Below are 23,774 nucleotides of genomic sequence, written 5' to 3' on the forward strand. Positions count from 1 at the left end.
ATTTTCCCCTTTCCTTTAAAATAATCACAACTCTATCTCAGCAGAACCCATAAAGCACAAAACGCAACCAGCCTTCATTTGCACTTAAGTGACAAAAAAAACAAAAAAAAACAAAGTTACATTGTTATGTGGACGTGTTATGTTTTATTTATCTGTATCTTCTGCTATTCATGCTATGATGCATCCACGAGCATAAAAGGCTTAAAATGACCAGCCAGTTAACAAAATCATTATAGCTTATCATATCACTAGAGCTGTTTAATCATTTTCATTTTCAGGCCATCTATAAACACCTCCCTTTCAGAGGAATCAGCTCTGTGCAACACAACGCGGGCTGCGCACGAGAACTTCAGACTCTAGAGGTCTCTATCCTTCAGCATCCCCTCATCATCCACCTATTCGCCCTCCTCCTCCTCCTCCTCCTCCTCCTTCTCGTCGGTATTTTGTGCAGCGGAGGAGGAGATGAGGAGAGACTGCCGAGGAGGAGAAAGAGGGGACCCTGAGACAACGCGTCCCACGCCTGAGCGAGACAGCCGCGGAACTTTGATTTGACGCCAAAACGCCTGCGATGAAAATGACAATGACGAGAAGGAGCCACGTAAATTCTTCTTTTCCTTCCTCCTCGTGGGAGGCTTAGATGCGACGGGCGTGTGCAACATATGATGCCCTTGGACTCACGCGCTCCATGAAGATTTATTTGTCTGTGATTTTGCTTCTCCGTGTCTCTGATGCTGCCTGCGCTCAGGTCAGCCCAATGAATCTGAAGGCAGTCTGAGCGCATTGTTTCCAGCTCCGTTGCTTCTGGGATTTCCAGCCGTGATGTCTGCAATATTTCGCTCTTTGTTTCTGGGTAAGTCACTTTCTGCTTCTTGGAGAGAAAAGCAGTCAAATCCCAAAAAGGATCGGAGTGTCTTCTCCTGACAATCTGACACTGATCACGTTGAGTTTATTGTCATTATGTTTACCAAAAAAAAAAAAAAAAAAGACAAAATAATAGAAATGATACCTTTCATTGTTTGGCACGTCCTTTAAAAAAAAAAAAAAAAAGGCATCAGGCTGCGTCGATTCAGAATGATGTCAGAATGTATTCTCTGGTTTATTTTTTATTTCTTTGGGAACCTCTGGCACGCTGGCATGTGAAGAGGTTCATAAGGTGTTGGATTCATGCTGGCCGTTAAATTTTGCAGAGGAAAATGTTCATTTGTCAGCCTGGCTTTGGTCCTTGGGGAGGTTCTTAAAAACGGACAAATTAAAGAGAATAAAAGTTCAGCCGACCCCTCCCTGATGTCCAGTTTTATTGACTCTGCATGTGTTTGTATTGACATGTTCTTTCGGGACAGGCCTGAAGCACGTGCACCAAGTCTCCCCCCCCTTTCTTTCTTTTTTTTTTTATTTTTTTTTACCCCAATTTTAAACAGAGGCAAACAGTGGGGAGTGTGTCCAATCCCTCCTGGAGAGAAAATATTTGCTTACCTTTTGGCTCAGTTTAATGTACATTTTGAGAATAAACAGATTTGTTTACAGTTTGGATGGAGCTTTGGGGGGGTTGGGGGGAGGGGGGGGGGTATCTGAAAGCTTCTCATGATAAATAATCTAATAGTCTGTTTTAAATTTGATTTTAAACATACATCATATGTATGTTTTTGGGCTGGCAGAGGCTTTCAGGGAGTGGAAGTTACTGTTGTGTGTGTACAATGACTTCCAGTCACTGGCTTTTTACAACACTTCACACTGCTGTCTTAACACCTGCAGTGAAACTGAGGTAAATACTTAGATTTCCCTTACTTGGGTGTAGCAGCCTTTGAGTAACACTCACAGATATATAAAAAAGTTTGGAGCTTCACATATAGTGGTTGTAGGTAAAAACGATGATAATCTGCATAAGAGAGCCTGCAGCTTGTGTGCTCTGGATTGTTTCCAAAAGTATCGTCTCGCCTATGTGGTCCTTGCTGTTTTATGGTGTTGCAGTGTGGAGGGAAATCAAATTTGAACATTTGACTTTAATTTTTCATCCAATTAGTGATGAAAATGTTGTTTGCTCATGCTTGATGTGGTTTTTGAAGCCTATAAATGCCTAATGTTTGTTATCTTCAGCTACCGTTATTCAGTTCACAATTGAGGTAAAGTGTGTGTGCATTTGTGTGTGTAGAGAACTGGGTGCATTCAGGGAAAGGCCCTGAATGCACGACCCTGATTCAGAAAAATGAAGGATTCTCAATAAATGCGCAAAAAAGGAGGGTCTACAGTAGCCGATGTATAAACGTGGTAATAGTCAGTTTAACTGAGGCAGTGAACTCTGCAATAGACTTCACTTCATACGACAATGTTTTATTTTAGATCTTTATCACTTTTGTCATCAATAATGATTCATCTTTATCTAAATGCAAGTTTCTTTTCATAGCAGATCCCCTCCGTCGATCTTGTTCTTTCAAGGCAATTTAAACATTCAAGATATAAATTATACAACAGAAATGTATTCGTTTCTAATAATAGCAGTACACTTTCTTTAAATAACCACATGCCTGTGCCTAGAGTATTAAGACTTGTTGTTGCCATGGTGAGGCTTTTTTTTTTTCACTCCCTGTCATATTTATAATTGGATATAATACAATTTATTCAGCAGAAAACGATAAAATTGTCCTTAATCCAGCTTGGTTGGCTACACAGATGACATCCAGCTGTATTGTATATTGCGTGAGGGTTTACCTCCGCCACACCGACAGAGCAGACATATGTATATTTTATCTTTTCAAGTGGGCTCAAAGTTACACACCGTGTAGTTTCAGGATCGGCATCGAGACTAAAGTAAAAAGAAGTGGCTATCTTATAAAAGGATCAATAGTCATTAACAGCGGCTCATTTTCTTTTTATTTGGCTTTGGCCTTGCAAGTCCTGAGACATCCCTAAATTAATATCTGTTGGAGATGTAATATCCACTGTTCACATTACAGATAAGTAGCACAATTAATTGCCACAGAGAGTTCTGTGACTCCCTTTGGTATCTCGGCCCAGACGAAGTAAGAAACAGAACAAGGTCAAATAAAGTGACTCAGAATGATGCATTTGGAGATTCAGTTAGGTAAAGGAAAGCGGTGATTGATTGCTCTGCGCTTGTCGCTGTGCCAGGATTAAATAATTCTGAGTGAGAGAATCTGAAAATGAATGTCCGTGACGTGATGATACAGTGTAAGATGCTTGACAGAAATGTAATTGGAAAGTAACAGATCGAAAACCTCTGCAAACCTCAGTTTGAGCACAAGCGTTAATGGCAGTTCAGTAGGCTCTTAGCATTAGTACTGGTGTGTGTGTGTGTGTGTGTGCATGCAAAAAGCACATACATGTGTAGAACAGTGAGAAGATGGCCGTGCCTGCGATGCATGCTCGTGTTAGATGTAGATAAAGAGAGCAGTAGCTCCAAACAGAAATTCTGTCCCCATTCTATATTTAGCATATCTGCTGGGGCAGGCAGAGGATTTCTGAAATGTGAAGATGACAGGAGCCTCCTGAGCCAGAGGTTATGAAGTGACATCTTGATGTGCTTGTGCCTGAATCACACTCCCACACACAGCCAGCCAAAGACTTCTGACATCCCAACACAGAGACATTTCAATATTTGACATGTAGTTACCATACATTCATGCGTGCTCTTGATCTTATTGCGGCTTACATTGTTATTCTCTGACGTTTTCCTTTGCCATCCCTTATGTATGTGCTCAACTTGTAAGAATATTTATATTTGGGGAGCATGTGAGGAATTTGGCAGCTCTGCTTTGTGGGATTTTGGGTGACATTTGAAACATTTGTCAGTTAGGTATGGAGCTTAGAGAAGCCAGTTAACCTTTACATCACATTGCAAAAGCGTGAAGGTTTAGGAAGAATTTAATCTCATCTCCAAACATTAGTTTAGTCTTGCTGATAAATATGATGCAGTCATAACAGCATTTTCTCATATATAAGCAAACAGACAATGCAGCACATAGAAGCATAAAAAATCCAGTAATCATAAACCATCATTTGTTTTATTTTAAGAAAAGCTAATCAAACGCAGACCAATGAATTCCTCCACATTGATGACTTTTCTACACCCGCAATGTCACTTAGTTCACATGCAGTACAAAGTGTAAACAGATTTCCATGGAGAGAAGATTGTATTACTCAAGGCAAAAATGGCCAATCCAAATGGCTCTGCAAGGGCAAAGCACTGTGGAATACAAAACCACCACCAAGGGTGACAGAGGAGGCCTACAGATGAGTACAGAGGTCCAGCCGTCCTCAAGACAAATGACCCATATCATTAACAAACACTGATTTGCCTCCCAAGCACTTTCCTCCTGATGTATATGGCCTTTGAACGACAGCACGCTTCCCTGAATAACAAGCCATCCTCTTTTTGTACCTGAGGGATTCTTCATGTTTCATTGATTATGGTGCTTTTAGTCAGAAGGTCTTGCTATTCTGTCGCAGCGCGCTGAATGCCATGCTCTGAATGGGAATGTTTGTAGGTGAAAGTGTACCTTTGTACTGTAAAAGCTCTTATTCTGGTAGCAAAGGAGTGAGGTAGGTTGTATTTTCATCTGTGGTGAAAACAAGGTTGTGGATTAACCGTCTTGCCTGAATGCAAGGTCTGTTTCTGGAATTTTCTTTTGGCACTTTCTTTAGCGTTCTCTCTGGCGGGTTTCTGCCACACCCATAATTTCCAGGCTATCCAGACGTTTCTCTGTATAGGCCTTTTGTCATTCGGATCTCATAAAACTTAAGACACATGGTTTGACACAGTCGGGTTTGTGTAATGTTCCTGACCTGTGGAGCCACCCCCTCCCTCCACGTCCTTCCATGCCTCATGAGGAAAATTACTGCCAGATTATTTTGGAATGTATGAACAGGAACTGCCTATTTCACTTTACTGCTAATCTTTGACAGATGTTGGAGGGCGGCTCACATTCACATTAACTGGAGCCACATGTGCGTGCCTGTGCATGTCATTTCACCAAAACCAGTATGCTCTACTGTACACCAGTGTTAGGAAACAATACTATATGCAGCATTTTCTGCTGATTAACTGACAGATTGTTTTCTGATCAAACCTCCGAGTGCTTTAAGTAGGAAGTTGACACTAGGATGATGGATATTTAACCCTTTAAAGCTCGACCCCAAATATTTTTAGAATCCAATGTCTTTATTCTTGCTCTGTAAGAAAATGTAATACAATAAATAAGTAAAATTAAATAGATTAATACATTAAATAAATAAATAAATAAATAATAATATCTGTATTTCAATGACTTACTATTTCTATGTTTCTATGATATGTCAAAATTATTGTACTGCAAAAGGTATCAACCAAGTATCTGAATGTGTAAAAATGGTTTTGAGAAAAGTTTGTAACCATAAAGTACAAAAGGCCTCGTGTACTATATATATATACATATATATATATATATATATATATATATATATATATATATATATATATATATATATATATATATATATATATATATATATGTATATATATATATATATATATATATATATATATATATATATATATATATATATATATATATATATATATATATATAAGGAATAATAACTACTTGGATGTTATTTTTGTCTGCATTTTATGTCTATTAATTGCACAAACAGAGGTATGTGTTGGTCCAACAGAGCTTTCTATGCAAAGTTAAATGACAATAATAACGTGTCTGAAATGGAGACCGTGTTACAATGGAGAAAGTAAATACTGACTCAGCCTGTGGACTGTTAATTTTCAACAAAAATGTCCCCCCACCTCACAGTGCTCATACATCCAGCTTTTCCAAGATGAAGATTCCACAACCTTTGTTAGATCATTGTTTAAGTGATGCTAAATAAAACAAACAAAATAAAAACAGGTCAAATCAGTGAGTTTGGACACTTGAAATAGTGGAAATGTTCATATTACTTTATTCCCGGAGATGCTTTACAAGCCTAAATGTAACTTATTTTCATATCTCCACATGCTTTCACAAATTCTCTTTGTGCCAGTCAAATCCGTCCTTGTATATCACACGTCATGTGTGTCTTTACTGGATTTATATTCCTTTAAATTATTAATTAGATATGCGTAAACATGATTGAAAATTGACTATAACACAACTAAAAAGCTGCAGGTTAATATGTGACACTGAAACTTTGGGAGCACCACGTTGCTCTACAGTCCTGTTACTATTCCGCCATCGCCATTTGGAAGGGATTCCCATTTTTTTTGTCAGTTGTAAGTAACTGTGAAAGCAAATGAAGCAAAAACAATTACAGCCTTTTTGTTTTGGTGGAAAATGTGAAGTGATTTGCTGCTTGTGAGCATTAGTACTGTGCTTTAATTGACGTCTATGATTGTTTTATGTAATCAGCGAGCAGATCAGAGAGGGAGTAAAACCGAGATAAATGCTGACGCTGTCAGCATGGCAGAGTGAAGAATAGTATTGTATCGATCCCCCTTCCCGTTTAAGATCCATCTTATTAAAACTTTGCAGATATTGGCATTACTTGAAATAGGATTCAGCAGCAAGAGGTGATCAAAAATCATGCATCTTACAAAAATACCATTGAAAATGATTTGTTTGTTAGAGGAGGGGCTTAGAGGCTATCATCCCTGACCCAGGTCCAGCTGTGGTGCTTTCAAGTCCTTTCTGCCTTAGTGAAAACTGGCAGTGCAGAATAAAGCTGGCACACTTGTCTTCTCTAAGCAGAACATGTTTTTGATCCATGTTTTCTATCTGTGAAACCAGAGATATCAGTTGTTTTTTTTTAAAGCTTTTCAGATCAGCTGCACAGGAAAATGCACGGTTAAAAAAAAAGCTAAATCCCTGTTAAGTTGCAGGTTCCTACATCAATGACTTCAAGTAGGAAAAACTACACTTATTGATTAAGCATTTACAGCCCATTAGCAGCACGGGGGGGGCATTGGTTGTGCTAAGGTCGAGGTCAAGCCTTCCATTGTCACCTGGAAGCCTGGTGACTTGACGAAAGTGGACTAAACCTGATTAAGCTCATTTCATATGACCAATTAGGCAGAAGTTTTAATCTGGATTAGCTGCAATGCTTTCACAGCCGGACCAATCATTTTTCAGTAAGTGTCAAAACATTTCAAAATGCCTGCAAAGTATTGCTCATTTCTTAGCAGTTGCTTAGCTCTTTAATTGGTCATGGGGTGCACCTGTCAGACCCCAACCTGCGCGACACCTCATCTCACACTGCAACTATTGATTTATTGTGTCCAGATTTTAGCTTGGATATTGAAACTGTATCCTGCCTCCGAGATGAGAATCAGCAAGAGAATATAGCTCACAGCTGGACCGTGGCTATGGGGAGTATTCCCATAAATCAGCACAAAGCAAAGAGTCCTTATGAAAACAGAAGGGGTTCTAATGTTCTCCACTGTGTGGTGAAAACAACCGACTATCGTTGCACCCTTCTTGGGATTCGGTCATTCAGTCCTGAGAACTGACTGTTGCATTTCAAGTGTTTTTATTAATCTGCAAACAATGGCACGACAGGGAAAAATTTTATTTTTCCTCCTTTTATGCTTTTCAAATCGTGTGCTGACTGGAGGAAATGTTGCACGTCGCTCTATTTAGACGCCTGCTGTTCTTTTCAATTTGAAGCAGCCTATTAGCTCTGCAAGCAGGACACTCCATTAGGTGTTTTGAACCCTTGCGCTCCACTGTCTCACTCCATTTCCTCCTTTGCTCACCAGTCTTCCCTAAAGCATTTGCGGCTTTAATCAGCAGAGGCCCCTCTGCTCTTTAGACATTCATCTTCAGCTGTGTTTGGTTGACACAGAGCAGCCAGAAAAGCCTCAAAATGGATGGTGTTTGGAAGAGAGCAAATTCGGTTGCTGTTGATTACAGTGCTGGTTGACAGAGTGGTTACCTGAAGACCTGAGCTCCATCTGGAGGTTCCCACTCTTACCCCTACGCAGAGGCGTCATCAACATCTCAGAGTGACATTTTAGTCCTGCGTGTTGGGAATTTAGCCCAAATACGGATCCATCCTACTCCTCTAGATATATAAGAGACCTTTTTGTCAGGACATGAAACACAAAGTTGTGTCTGTAGATGTTACAATAGAAATACTGGAGCAAAATACATTTTATGGGAATTATTCTCATAAGGCAGAAACATTTCAGTTGTTTCAGTTGTCAAGGATTTATTGTTGTACACACAGGAATGAGGGGCAGATATGAGCAACACACCATTTGCCTGCATGCAGTGAGATGGTACGCATGTGTTTCTTGGTGTGTGTGTAGCTTTTGGTTAACATGGTTTGGTTCACAACTAAAATTGAAGTTATAAAGGCTTAATCCATTGGTGAGACTTGGAGAAGTTGCCGACCACGAAGGCGTTGTCTTGTCTGGTTTATCACAACGTCCTCCAAGCATCTCGTCACAATGTGTCCTCTGAAGTGCAACTTAATCCCATTTGGTAAACTACTGTTTCCTCATTCGAAGACATATACAGTTTATATTCTATGTTTTCACTACAAAATGCATCTGGTTATAATGCAAAAAGCTTCATGTGTTTTGGAAAAACTATCAAGTGATAAAGTCCCAGCTTTTTTTCTTTTTTTTTTTTTTTAATCATGGTAGCATCTCTATGCTTCTGTACACCAGTAACCACACACAAAAGTTATACAATTAATTGTTTTGAACATTTATTTCTGATTAATTGTAAATGTATAAATTTTGAATAATCTCCTCCTATCTTCCATGTAACGTTTCACCGATACGTTTCTCTAATTGGTCAATTCAGTGGACTTGGAACTGAAGTTATCTAAATTTCTATGAATGGCGCGTATTAATATCGCAACCCCACTCTGAGACTAACGCTTAAGATTCAATCCTGCACTTCACTAAAAGTGTGAGTGGGACACTTGATGAGTAACTTTTATGTGCAGCTTGTAGCAAAGGAATTTTAAACTCTTGGCAGTGTTCTTTGGAGTATTTCTAAGAAGGTTGATGAATGCGGCCCCAGGACTTTACCACCTGTCTAGTTTAGATCTAAAAGGAGTTTTATATTAGTTTGAAGAGTGTAAAGTTGTCTATGCAGCAAGTTTAAATTAAGGGCTTAATCTGTTTATGGACTGTAACAAACCTCCAGAGATAACCTTTACAGTTCTGCAGGATACACAGTTCTGCCGATTAATTCTTTATAGGGACAAAAATCCTTTGTCATCAAAATTTACCTTGTGTAATTGCCATTCAGATGAAACTGTAAAATGCAATAATTTTGGTCCAGGCTAGGGCTGCTAACCCTGTCCTCCTGCAGTGGATGTTGTGTGATGGATGGTTTCATATAAAAACACAATGCTGGCCATTTGTTTTTTCTTTATGCAGCAGAAAAAAAAAAACATTATGCACTGAATATCATTGATCAATTGTGTAGTTGTCCACAAACAAGTATGCACTATCACTGGTTGCACAACAGCACTCTTTCCAGCGCATGGCCTTTTATTAGGTCTGGAAGGTTGGACGTTTAAAGGTTCCACTGGAGATAAGGTAACATATTCCTGTACTCAGGCTGTAGCCGGTGCACAGTACAGTGTCAGTGCTGAGAAAGCTTTTTTCCCTCTTGTTCTCCCACTTCGTTTCCCCTTTCCAAGCAAAGTGGTTCAGAACAGATGGCACCACCACCTTTTTTTTTCCGACTCGTTAGACTTGACTTGTTGATGAAATGGAGCCTTTACGCTGTATTGCCCATGCAGATGTGTGGCTGTACATTTTTTATTTTGCCCTCCGTCGAAAACTGCCCTGCAGAAACAATAGAATAGAATTCACAGCCTGTATTACCTACAGCAAGAATGCTACATTTTTATCTGACAAGGCTCTACATTTTCTTTGCTGCATATGACTACTAATAATATTTGTTTTTCTATGTGACCAAGATCTAGGTTTACATGGATGAAAAGTAATGTGTTTGGCACAGATTTGGTATGTGTTGCTTTGATCAAATTTGCACATTTTCTATAGTAGTGAAGTATATCTCAGAGGTTATGCCAATAATTTGCCCGCAATCATAAAACATAGCTCATTCATCAAAGATATAACACACTGTTTTTGCCATTTGTTTGACTCATCTTCAGCCCGTTTAGCCTGGCCTGTCATGCAGTGTGTCAGACCCAACTTACAGAGCACCACATCTCTTGTCAAGAAACAGACAGAGGCTTAGGACAACATTCAAGCTGCCTGTCATGGTTTGGCATTGTTGTCCAAACTGTCATGTTCATCATGAAAGTTCTAACTCTCGTCTCTGGATGTGGATAGGGATGTATTTGAGGACATCCAATGTGTGAAGTTACAAGTAAAAATGCAGCTTGATATACATATACAAGTCTATCTATCTATCTATCTATCTATCTATCTATCTATCTATCTATCTATCTTAGATCTCAAATTTTCTTTTAGCAGAAGTTGTGTTTTTCTTTTCCAATGTTTCTCTTCAACAGGGAAATCAAAGAGTGTTAGCACTTGGCTTGATTTGCTGTCTGGGATCCAAAGAAACTGCAGAGGAAATAGCAGACTTTGCAAATTTAGGCTCTTAAAATAATTAAAGTTGGCATGATGGCTCTACTCTCTAGACTGGTCCAAGCTTAAAATAGTATTAAAAGAAGTGAAAAAAGGAACCTTTGGGAGTTTCAACACAGCCACTGCGGGATATGTTACACTCTAAAACTAGGAATAATAGTGGTTAGAATATGGAATAGGCAGATAAGACTAAATGAATAATTTTGCCCATTTGCAAGGAAAAGAAGCTTTTGGCCACTGACCCGTCATAGTAGAAAATAAACATTTTTACATTTAGAAGATGGAAACACTGTTTACTCTATTAACCTTTCCTCTCAGCTGCACTCTTGACATTGAACAATGTGGAAGAGGCTGGCTCCTCGTTGGCCCTTTTGCTAATGAGACAATTAAGTCTATACTGCCTTGGTTGAGAAAGGGGCCGAGAGAGCAAGGCAAGTCATCTGCTGTCTCAGCAAACACCAAGCATCTTAGCTGTGCTGCAGTCAGAATACATAACAAGCCCCTCCATTGTCATAGTGGTCGCCTAGTCGTCGTGGTTTTCCCTCATCAGAGTGACCCCATGGCACAGCTGGAGATCACAGGCAGCACCAGGCCATGTTTATCCAAGTGCACTGAATCGCAGCAAATGAAAATGAAAGAAAAACACCAGTATAAAATGATGTTTGCACTCTTCTCATGAAGTGTTTAGAAACTGTGGCCACAATTCATTACTTTGGAAGAAACAAACTACTCATTAGGCTTTAGCAATTAAATAAGAGGTTATATTTCATGAGATCTTGCAAGATGCAAACAAGTTTAGAAGACGCTGCGCAATGTTCATTTGTCGATGCGTCACAAAAACAAAAAAACAAACAAAAAAAATCTTTAAAGGACTGGAGCAAAGATCAATATTATATTTCTGTATTTCCAGCACATTGTACCTGCTTCATCTCTGAGCCTCTGTGTGTCCTGCTGGCTTGAGTAACCTTGTTTCTTTAGGTTATGAGTTATTCATACATGCAGCTAAAAAAACTCTTGCTGCTTGACAGACGGATTGCCAGTGTCAGGTGTGGTGAACACACTGGAGGTCTACTGTAGAAAACAGTAAAGTGGCAAGAGGATGTAGCCTTGATCTTGCTATACAAGACCAATTAGATAAACAAGGATCAGACCTCTCTACACCTAATAGCCAGGAGAGCAATGCATGGCCATGTGTGAGAGAGTGAAAGACAAAGCATACAAAACAATGCCGATGTATTTTTAATTGGCTGGCTGTGTGTACACATACCTGATGTAATCAGTGTGTTTCTTCTCTGACACATGTTTGAGGGATAGGTTGAAAACGCAATTGCCTCAAGAGCTTTTAAGGTTAACACTGTTGGCTGTAAAATGTGCTGATTCATTCAAAATACACATCTCTCTTACCTGTTTAAATTAGCTTGCCAGCAATTAGCATGTTTCCTCCTTAACAGCTGTCTGCAAAGAGCAGCTGCTGTGACATACAAAAAGGGCCAGCATTAGGGCCTAAGTTAATGTGTTTAAGGGATGCACAATTCTAACGAGTGATAACCGAAGGCTTAAGGCTGCTCAGAGGGGATTATGGTACGTAGCTGTCTGTCTTAAAGCTCAGGCTTAACCATCATACGCTATTTTTTTCTTCTTCTTCCTTGTATCTCTGCTCCTTGGCATTGAATCAGTGGTGAATCCTGACACCAAACGTTAAATAAAACATCTTACTCTGTAGGAAATAAAGATGGCTGCTCATTAGCTGTGGAAAGGTTTACCGAACCAGAAACAGGAGATGTCTAGGCAGATTTGTTTGAAATCAATACTTGTCTTCTGACGCCTCCACTACAGTATGTGGCTGCCAGAACTTATCAGATAAGATTCAGAGGAACTTATACAGGCTTGCTTAAGTCTGCTTAACACAGAATAGTCCTGCACATGTAGTTTTAGAGTTACAAAAAACCAAGAAAAATAAGCAATAGTGCTTGTTTTAGCATCAGATTTCAGCCTTACTGCCTTTGTCATGTGACCACATCAATACAGGGTGGTTATCCATTCTTGGTGTGAGACATGGATGGGTCTAAAGCAGCGGGACTTAAGAATGACAGTGGTGATGGTTTTCAGTTACCGGACACTAAAGATGCATAGCGGCAAGGGCGCCGGATAAACTGCACAGTTAGCAGCGATCTGCACTGGCAACTGACTGCATGTGTTTGCTGCTGGCTAAAATTACTGACATTGAACACGACATGCTAGAAGCATTTTCTGCACATTATATTGGATGACACATTCGCCATCATCGCTGCATATGTAGCCTTCTTTCTTTTCACTTGTACTTAATCCTTTCCTCACATTTATTTGGGACGTAGCTTTTAGGGCCATGAAGTTGTCGTCTCACATGGAGCAGCAGTGCAATGCAGTGCAATACACTTTTGTTATCTTGTTTTGTTCAGCGTTTGGAGCAATGTGTCATTGAAATTTTGGTTAAACTGTCCCAACAAGGTCAAGGCAAATGATAGGCTTCACAGTGGGATCTTTAATCCTAAAATAAAGGTGAAGACAAGTAGACCTGGGTACAATTTTTCAACAGTGCTGTCGCTAGCCATTGGGAAGCTCTTGTGAGGTAGAGACTTGGAGATTGGGAGACCTTTTCATTGACAAGTGTTAACTATGCTGCTCAGGGGTTTTTGGGGTAAATCATAACACTGCTGCATCAGCTTATTTTTGATTTGTAGTAAACTTTACTGCACTGAACTGCTTGAATCTCTCCTTACGACCTAGTCAGAGCATCGCCCAGTCTGGCATTTGCTTCATGCTCACCAGTTCATTTCTCTGCATAAATAGTCCATAATTTTGTGTTTAACCTTCATGGTCTAGTGGGGTGGACATTTTGATGTATTGTTGCACATAAAATCATCCGAATGCATTAGCATGGCCAGCAGAATCTTAAGTTTTAAAAGCCCTCATTATTACATGTATTGATTTTGGTTTAACATCACCTGCAGTTGGGTTCAAGTAATCCTACTTATTGTTTATTTATCATTTCTGTCAAACTGTGTTCTATTGAATTTGACTGGAGTGTTGTTCTCTGCATCACCGCTGTTTGCCCGCATGGCATTGAAACACAATAGAGGTATGAATGGTGTTTCACTCGACTGGCCAGCCTGGTCATTAATCCTAATATCAAACTGTAGCCGCCATCCACTCCCAGCCCCGGCTTGACTACAAGTAATCATAGCCGTACACCTCTTCGTGCTGGACTGCAGGAAAAACACTACGAGCACAGAAGCTTACTCCATCAATCTAAAAGCAGGAATTTCATTTTTCCAGAGCTTTTTTTGGGGGGGATTCTGCATGTCACCGTTTCTAATCCTAAGGGAACATTTTTATGAGCCCTTTTCTCTTACTGTCCTGTTTCTTCACTGTCCCTCACCCCACTCCCTCCTATGTGACCAGGGATGGGGGGGGGGTTGTGCAGACTGCGCCTGTATTGCTTCCCGCCGCAGGGTCGTGATGGATGGGCACTCAGCTACACGAGCCTTGCTCACCAGAGGCTGGCCATATTTCTCCTTCACTGCCCGTGTAGGCCCGCATCTGCACGAGGACAGCCAGCGATGCTGCTTTCTGTGAACTCAGCAGGGCTGAGGAAGAGTATTTGATTAGATGTAATGGAATTAAAGTAATCTGATTCCAAAAAATGACATCTGTAATCTGTTGAAGTTACTGTAAATATGCAGTAATCAGATCCCTGATGCGTACGATGCTCCAGAGTTATTGCGCTGCTCAGTTTGCATGTCCCAACTGTGACATCTAAATTGTGGAATTTTTTTTCATGCATTGCGGAATCATAGCTAGAAATGAACCCCATTTAATTAAATGCTCTTATATGAGAGGGGGGTATAAATTAACAATTCCAGCAGCATCAATGGTTATAATTTTCTGCAGGTAATCAGCACTTTCAGTAATTGCTTTCAAATGTAATCCCCCTAACCCCTCATATGTGGGGTTGCTCTGAACGAAGGCCTGGTATGGGTGGTGGAATCTGTAGAAGTGGGTGGATGTATGGCTGTGTTTACGTAAGGTTTTAGCAACAGCTTTACTAAAGTGCCATATTGTCTGCTTCTTCTTGATCAGAGGTAGAATAAACACTGCAAGATGCTCTGCATGGCAGCACACTGCTGCTGCTGTTGGGTGAGACACATGAGGGGAGGGGAGAGAAGAGAGGCAGAGTGAGGATCTGTCATTGATCCTGTGGCATTAGCCTGGGCTGCAGTCATAATGAAGCCGGTGCTGTGTGCTCTAGGTGTGAGTCTGCATGTGTTTGTGTTACTGATAACTCCTGTAAATATCTGCATCTGGAGTGTTTATATCCTGGTGATTAATTATAACTCATGTGGACACAAATAAATAACTCAAAGCATGTGTTTGTGCGAGTGTGTGTGTGTGTGTGTGTATATCCCCAGATGGCCTGCGCGGGCTTATTAGCTGTTTGTCTATTTGTGCAGGTGTTCGCACATAAAAGCATGCACTATGTGTGCGTCAGATGTGACTATGTGAGCATATTGCAGGCTGTGCACTGTCATATTGTGAGTACGCCGCGTCTCCATATTTTCCCCGACTTTGAGTGCCTGTTTGCGTTTGCGTGTTGTATCTGTGTGCATGTACACAGTGATGAAGCAAGAGAAGCTGCTTGGCGACTCATCCATCATTTCCCCCCCTGGCTCACGATGCCCTCGGAGGACTGCTGCTCTGTCACGGTGACATTGGGCCCATTTTGGAATAAAAAAAAAATGGTGCATCCACCGCCAGCGTTGTTGCTGCACGTTGCCACCCCACCCAGCCCCCACCCTCTCCTCCAGCCAGCCCGCCAGCCAAGATGATGCAGTAACAATCCCTCTAAAAGTCTTAGACTTTGCTTGCTGTCAGGTTCACACATGAAATCCGCGGGGAAAGAATAATAATCACAGCAAGCGTTTCAATGAAGGGCCTTCATATGTCCACAGCTGTTTCATAAAGCACCTTCAGGTGGGTTTTCAATTTCTCTGACATGCCTCACACCCACTGCTACCCTTCCCTTTGATAAATAACCTAGGGCAGGGTGAAGGAAAAAGAAACGGGGGGCAAGAAAGGGAAAGATGAGACTATTTTATGAGCACCCACCATCTAGCCTGTGTTCCTTCCGAGCTGGAAACGTAAAGGGTGAGTCAGCATGAGCAACTGCAGTATACCAGCCCAATCAATCTGTTTACGCTTCCCTCTGAAGAGACAATGCCACTGCCACACTGCCAGGCCACTACTGCAGGTGTCCGTGTGTCTCCCACCTCTCTTCGCAGATTTCCTCAAGCACAACAGCACTCGAAAAGACAAGCTGTCCATCTGCTGAGAGTGATAGGTGCCGTGGCATTGCTAGCAAAAGATGAGAGACTGAATGAAAGGGGGGGGGGGGGGGGTGCATGCTGTTTAGAGAGGTGACTGTGTGGGGAACACTTCTCATTTCAAAAAACAAGTGTGTTGCTGCAGCAAGCTTTATGCAACATGCAGTGCCGCTTTCACTCTCATCTGGAGTCAGACAGAGTAAGGTCATGTAGGCGTTGAGTGGCTTGCAAAAGTCTGGACACCCCAAGTGTGGATTTCTGTTGCTGGAATTTTTAAATGAGGAAAAGGAGGGCCAGTTTCCAGAATAAATACAATGATGTCACACATTTCTTGAACATGCCTGATAACTTTTTCATGAACCCATCTGACTGTTTCAAAATAGCAAAATGATAAAGAGCAAAATGTTTAAGTTTGGACACCCCGGAGAAAGCAAATTACTTGGATTTTGCAAATAGAACTTTACATGCTCAGCTTACTGTATTTTTTAAGTTTCACCAGTTCTTCTCATCAAAGGTTTGTAGTTTTCTTCAGATTCTTGCAGAATCTTGGATGTTCTGCTCTTTTTTTTTGTCTACGCAGAGATTTTGGATTATGTTTGTGTGGAGTGAACATGGCAAAACATTCAGCTTGTTTTCTGCTTGCTAGTCTGTTGGTGATTTTGAGATGTGTTAACGATCATTATTTCATGCATTTCTTCTAACCGCTTTTCTTTGATACTTTTTAACATATTTTTCTGCAGAATATTTGTGTATATTGTGATGTCACAACAATATGTTGCAAAATTTTTTCAATGTTTTTTGGCAATGGGGTGGCAGATGTGGTGCGTGTGAATGGATAAAATTAACTTGACCATATTGGACGGGAGAGAGTTGGCAGCCCCCATTATATAAAACACTGTATGGACTTACCCAACTAATTAATATTACAAAGTTAGATTGGACAGACATTTTATGAATTCATTTTAAAAATTACAACTTTTCTATTTGTATCAGGCAGCAACAAATATGACAAGTTAAATTATTTTGCCATGTTTGACATCAAACATCCTGCAGTGTGACTATTACACACTGGCATATGTTGATGCATAAATATCCTGAAGCCTTGCTTTTTACACACAGTGCAATGTTTGCCTCCAGAATTTGTTAGAATGAAATCGCCCATATTTCTCTCTACCAGTAAAAATGGTCCTTTTGACATTGCCTTTAAACATGATTCATCCCCACAGTTCTTAAAAGTTTGTCTTTCTATCAAAATCGGGTACATTTTGATCTCCAGACATATGTTTTGATTTCCAAAACAGCTTTAATTTTACTCCATAACTCCACAAGAATCGTTTCTCAAATGTGTCATGCACATATGTTCATTTTAATACTTCACGTCTAATTACATGGTGACGGTAGATGATTTTTTAAAATGCTCATGCCATGAAGGTTATATTTGTGCAGGTTTGGCTCCAACGTAAATCAGACCACCACCATGCCTGATAATGAAATTCTTCTTCAAGGTCTTAAATGAGAGATTTCATCAGCCTTTAAACCATCAAGTAAATCCTTATATAAGTTTCCATGGCAATCCAGACCCGTTAGACACGAACAAAACAGCTACCTGAAAACACTTTGGTCTCTTAAAGCCTGGTTATTTTCATTTTCAATGTTAAGTGCTGCTGAGAGTAGGCCATGGCTGCTTATTGTTGGAACAAGGTTTGAGCGTATCTAAGCAATGATGGTGTTCATGTTTTACAAAGAGAAAAAATAATTAAAAGGAAGGGAGAAACGTCAGCTGTCGGGATGGAAATTGATACAGTTCTATTAATATTTATGCCATTATTATTTCTGCCATTTGATATGATTTTTATTTTATAACATTGGTTTCTCTGGTGAAGTAAGTACATGAATGATATTTTGTGTTGGTTGCACATGTGCAATAGCAGCAACATTCACACTGCACATATGCAGAATGTCAAAAACACAGTATTGTTGTAATTTCATTCCATGTTGAGTAGAAAGATGTTTTAGCATGATGATATGTTTCTACAAGTAATTATCATGTTACAAACATTACAGCTAACACTTTTATCATCCTTCTTTGGAAAAGTTTCCGATATTTCAAACCACTTTTTCCTCTTCAACATGAAGCCTGAGTTACAACAAAGCAAGATTCACATGCCTGATGCATGCAGGTTGCCTTCAGGTGCCTATATCAGCTGAGGAATTAACAAACTCATAGACATACACCTCTGTTGCTCTGTAAATTTAGTGAAACTGGTTCTTTGTTCCTATCCTTTACCAACAACCTTGTGCAGTTCACTTTACTTACAAAACAATACACATGATGTTGTTTACATCATAAATATCTTAGATGGAAAGGAAAAGAAAAATCATGGAGAAATGATAGGTAATAAAAAATACCATTTGTCAAAAAGAAGCACATCACCTTAACGCTGGTGATTGTGTCTGTGCTGCAGGTCCTAAACAACCGCTGGCGTTCAACTGGGAACTTTTCTGCCCCTTCAGAGGACATTATTAAATATTTTTCTGATTATACAAGGAAGCAGATATCGCTGTCTTTTTATCAAATCATTAACAAACCTCCAAAACTATTCAACCTTTGCATTTATCCCCTTATTAGTTTAATTTTAAATGTCATTATTTATAAAGGGGAATTATTCATTCCTGTTATTAGCCTACAGAGTTTCAGATCACCAGTGGATAGCAAAATCCATGTAATTAGTGAGAGGGTATCCATTCAAAACTAAATATTGTTTACCTTAAAACTATAATGCACAGAGAACTGAAAAATAGATTTTACAATTAATAACACCAAAAAGACACAGTCTTTTTCTGATAAAACATAAAACCCTATTATAAGTAATTACGTATTAACTGCAATAATCTTTTCCGTTATCAGGTTATTTAATTTATAGCTATATAATTATTTTAAAGTAAATTGTTTATGAGGTTTTAAAATAATGACCCGTTGACTTTATATAGCAAAGAAAATCCTGATAAATTATTTACATCAAATAGAAACAAACAACTCAGAAAATGTGAGAAATCTTTCGAATCTCGCTTGATCATTTTGGAAGTCATTAATTGAAAAAGAAAATAGATCAAATCATATTTCTACAGGTAAACAAGGGAAAATGCCACCTTTATGACACACAATGACTTGGATATAAATGCATACAGACATAGATCATCTATAATATATGTTTCTGTCATATAAAAGGATTCAACATATTTTAATGTCATAACTTTAAAAGTAACACTGTGCTGTTAAAGAAGGGGATGTGGAGAGAGGCATAGTGGGATTAAAAAATAATTAAGCAGATATTAAAAAAGAAGTTCTGTTGGCCCAAAGGGGAAGAACAGGGGGGCAGTCTGAGGAAGACTGAAGCATGAGGAGGAAAAACATTAACTTTTGAATCGCCACCATCCTCCTTGATCCTGTCACTGCACACACACACTCACATGCACACACGGAAAACAACAGTCAATCTGGCAATGCACACAGATCTACTGATACATTGGTAGAGATCCACACAAACACTCAAACACAGCTTTTCTTCAATAAGCCTCCTTTCATAGATAACCCCTCACCAGCTGACAATAGCAACAATAGAACAAACCCTGATCCCAACAACAGCAGTAAACAGGGATGTCCTTTTCTGAACTTGTTTCTAAAGCTGTCTCTACTGTTTTAAGAAGACCTTTATTAATTGGAGCCATCCGGTTGGGGAAGGTCTGGGCCACATGAATGCTTGATCATCCTGTTCTGTCACTTCAGATCTGAATCATCTTCTGTTTGCCTCCAGCTTTGCGCCCAGGAACTTTACATTCCCACCTGACCTCACCTCTCTGCTAAGTTAGGCCGAAGGTCAACAGCTGCTATTAATTTGCATGACCTTGTTGACTGTGGTGTCCTGCTGAGCTGCTGCTCGATGACATTCCTGTATTGTCTTTCATGCAGTGCTGAGAATAACTTCCTTCCTGTACACAGATCAATAGTGTGGCATGGTCTTTAAGAAATATTATGCCATTTCCCTTGCAATAACGGCAGGAATTGCAGTGGATCTATGTTAGTTCGGCTGGAATCAATAACTGTAATGTAAATGTAAGCCTTTCGCTTGCTGCTTCAGTGTGTTTATGTGCATTTCTATACAATAAAGGCAGATTTCTGTCTGGGAAAATTCCCCGAGCACATATTTTCTGTGTAAGGTTGCAAAATATCGCTCCGTGTTTCCTTTTGAAATGCACATCCCAGCGTTGTGATGCTTTTCTCCATGGTCTCTTATCACAGCCTCTCACCATGAAGGAATAGCACATTTCAATCATTCTGTCATGGGAGAACTATAATCTTTTTCTTCTGCGTGGCATATGTCCTTCCACTCCTAACTAATCCTTATTATGCCTCAGAAGCGAAGGTCATTGTCAAAGCCGAGGGGTGATTAAGTTAATCCACTTGTTTTCTGAATCCGATTTACCTCATTTTCCAAACTAGGGAACAATGTTCAGGCACAAAGACATCAAGATGATAGTGTGGCATGCAATAAGGAGGAGGGCCCCTACACTGGAGAGGCTTCTATTATCTGTCTACATTATCTGCATCCCATTCTGCTTTCCAGTTCTATCAGCAGATTTCTAATGACTGCATTCAAAGCTATCTTTGCCATATGTTGTGCCAGAGTGAAAGTGAGAGGAGCGCGCACAAGTTAGGAGAAGCGTGATCTCTCTTATTCTTGAATCAATATGACACTGCAGTATAAGCCAGTAGAAAAGCAAAGCACAGTGCCCTGGTGAGTAGGAGTCCATGCTGCGGCCAGCGAACCTCAGTGAGTTACGCAGTGCAGTGGCATACAGTTGACTTCATTAGCAGGTCCCTCCCTTTGAGGGAATGGGTTATTTACTACTGCACCGTGCAGAAACAGATGCTACACAGATATTATAGTACAGAGATCTGTGCAAGTACAAATAGGTGTGCGTAAGTAAATGAAAGTGTGTGTGTTTTGGGGACAAAGCTGTTTGTATTCCGTACAGTCAGCAAATCAGGCGGAACCTAAAGTAAATCCTGAAGTATATTTGAATTCAATGGATGCATAAAGTAATAGAATTGCATATCTGCATCAGCGTGCAAAAATGTGGAGCCCGTGGCTTTTGCGCACGTGAGTGTGACTGTGTGTAAGTTCACGTCTACGCATGCACCTCCGCACATCCCTGCTAATGCGTCGTATCTGCGTGTGCTCATCCGTAGATCACGCAAGCCTGCATTTCCAAATCTCTTTATGAATTTATCAGCATGCGTGCCGTTAAGTACATTAGTGTAACCATTTGCTTTTCCCCTTGTCCAATCGGATCATTCTCTTCTGCCTAAGGGGAAACAACATGCGACCATACACACATTAGGTTACGTTCTCGCACAAATTGGCTCTGAGACATTTTCAACTGCCGCCTACATAATTTTTGTAACAATCAGTCAGCGTGGATGAAGATGTGGTGTGTGCAAGACATCTGTAAATTTACTGCTGTCTGTTGTTTTCCTTCACAAACTTCAGGGAAGTGATCTCGTCATACCTCATCACCGAGTATGTTCAGCCGTCCACGGAAGGAAGAAAATCAGAGAGTGATGCTTCAGTAACCCTTTTAGTTTCTTCGTACACATTGATGTAGTATGGTCACCACTCAGTTCCTCTGTTTTTTAACCAAAGAACGATATGTTAACCAAAACTGTTAAATTACCAGATCATTGCCATTCACTTAATTTGTATTTCACGTTGAGTTATTGTGTGATGTAATGTCAGTGTGGAATCCAAAGAGGATGTGTAAGTTGGGTTTGCTACAGAAGAGAGACATGAAACAAACAATAAGGTGTGGAAATCCATGTGATTCCTTTCCATTAGTATAAGTCTATTTCAGTAATGACCGGTTTAAGGTATCTGCCAATATCATATCTATTTGAACATGTCCTGAAAATTTTCAAGCAAGTTGAAAGCAAGATTTGCAGCAGCAGGGATGGGTGCAAAACAAGCAGAAAAACAAACACTTACAGTAAATGCTGTGAATGATTTTATTTGCAGAACCTCTCAGAGAAAGCTGGGAGTAAAATTTCCACAATAAGTTCAGAGCAAATGCTGCAGAAATTTCTCATAAACTGCATCTCCAGAACATCTGTCTATACTGGCTACAGCAAAGTTGTCAGAGCTGTTGTCAGAGAGGCCAAAAACTATACTAAAGTTTAAGTGTTTTGTCATTTTTTGGACAATTGCACAGAAAGTGCAAAGCTAATTCACAGATCAGCTTGCATTGCAGCAGTGTAACATGAAGGCAACTGCAGGAAGCAGTTTCTATACTCAGGGTTATGCATTCCTGGGTTCACTTTAAGAGTCACCTGTTAAAATTATGCAAATTCCAAATGCTGGATATTAATGTTGGCATTTAACTATTTCAACCTGCCTTATTTATCATTAAAACCTACTGTAACAATTTTCCATTGAAAGAACCCCAAATTAAAAATTTGTCAGCTGAAATCATTCATTCATTGTCTTAACTGCTTAATCCAATTAAGGGTCAAAGGGAAGCTGGAGCATATCCCAGCAGTCTTTTTGCAGAAGGCAAGGCACATCCTGGACAGGTTGCCAGTCCATTGCAGGGACTCACAGAGACAAACAACCATTCACACTCACTCCAAAGGAGTATCCATTTAACCTAACATGCATGTCTTTGGATGGTGGGATGAAACCAGAGTACCTGGAGAGAACCCACATGCAACATGCAAACACAGAAAGGCCATTATCCAAACCCTGCCCCAGCTGAGGATTGAACCAGCAATCTTCTTGCTGTGATGCCACAGTGCTAACCACCATGCCACCGTGCAGCCCCAGCTGAAATCAAAACCCCAGAAATCAGATGCTTACGTGTCAACCAGAACTCAATCAGAACAATGAAACTCCTGCAGAAACACAGAAAACAGAAGGACTGATTTAAATCATTCTGATGTGAACCTGTGGTTAACTTAACACTATTATGGACAGATGCAATATCGTGCTATGTAATTTGAATATGGTATTGTAAAGCTTTACATCTGAAACAAATCTGAAGAGTACTAAACTTGGACTAAAGCTCTTTGAAATTGACAAGCCTGGTGGGAGCTTGAGCTGGGTTGCAGATTTCTATCACAGTGTGTATCACAGGCGTAAAGCAGGAGCGGCATGAAAAGGACCGACAATGAGAAGGCGGAGTGGGAGATGAAGAAAAAAGACAGAAAAACAAAGGCAGTACAAAAGGATAACTGAATGTGGGGCAGAATAATAAGCAGACAATCAGTTAAAAGGAAAAAAAAGAAATAAGCTGAAGCAAAAAAATGCAGATGTTTCAGAGTGCTAAGCAGATCCTGCTGTGAAGCTCTAAATAAGTCATAATAAGCAGACCTCATGCACGATTAAAAACACCTGGAGCTCCTCTGTCAGACATTATGTCAAGCTTACAATCATTGTTCTGATCGTGTGTGTGGGGGTTCTACCTTGCCCTTTATTTTCTCACCCCCATTGCTTTGCAAATTAAGCTGCAACCTCACCAGAATGAGCCCCATCCACAGCCAGAACAAACACCATATTAGGCTTTTCAAACACAGACCCTATTATATTTGGTGACTGGTGGGCTGCAGTCTAAATTACCTCGGTATTTTTGTTGGTGAAAGCTGCATTTTGACTGCAGAAAGCTTTTTATTTCATACAAAAAGAAGGGTCTTTCTTCAACCCCTGCATTTCCACCAGAGGAAATAGGGGTGAAGTAAAGTTTTGGAGGGAGTTATTTCATCCCTAAAAGCACCCTTTGGCCTAAGAGGTAATACTTTT

At 40.0% G+C, this 23,774-nt stretch overlaps 1 protein-coding gene across 1 annotated transcript in view; it reads left to right on the plus strand.

The window, feature by feature from the left end:
- Window positions 1-754: 754 nt before the first annotated feature.
- The window catches only part of clmpb (CXADR like membrane protein b), a gene marked incomplete at both ends in the record, with an annotated part of 70,288 nt that continues 47,268 nt past the window's right edge, over window positions 755-23,774 (plus strand). The window contains 3 exon segments of the mRNA XM_079245776.1: window positions 755-772; window positions 776-796; window positions 799-850. Coding sequence (XP_079101902.1) covers window positions 755-772; window positions 776-796; window positions 799-850 — 91 coding nt within the window.

This window comes from Telmatherina bonti, assembly GCF_933228915.1.
Source record: "Telmatherina bonti genome assembly, chromosome: 9".
In the NCBI taxonomy this organism is placed as follows: Eukaryota; Metazoa; Chordata; class Actinopteri; order Atheriniformes; family Telmatherinidae; genus Telmatherina; species Telmatherina bonti.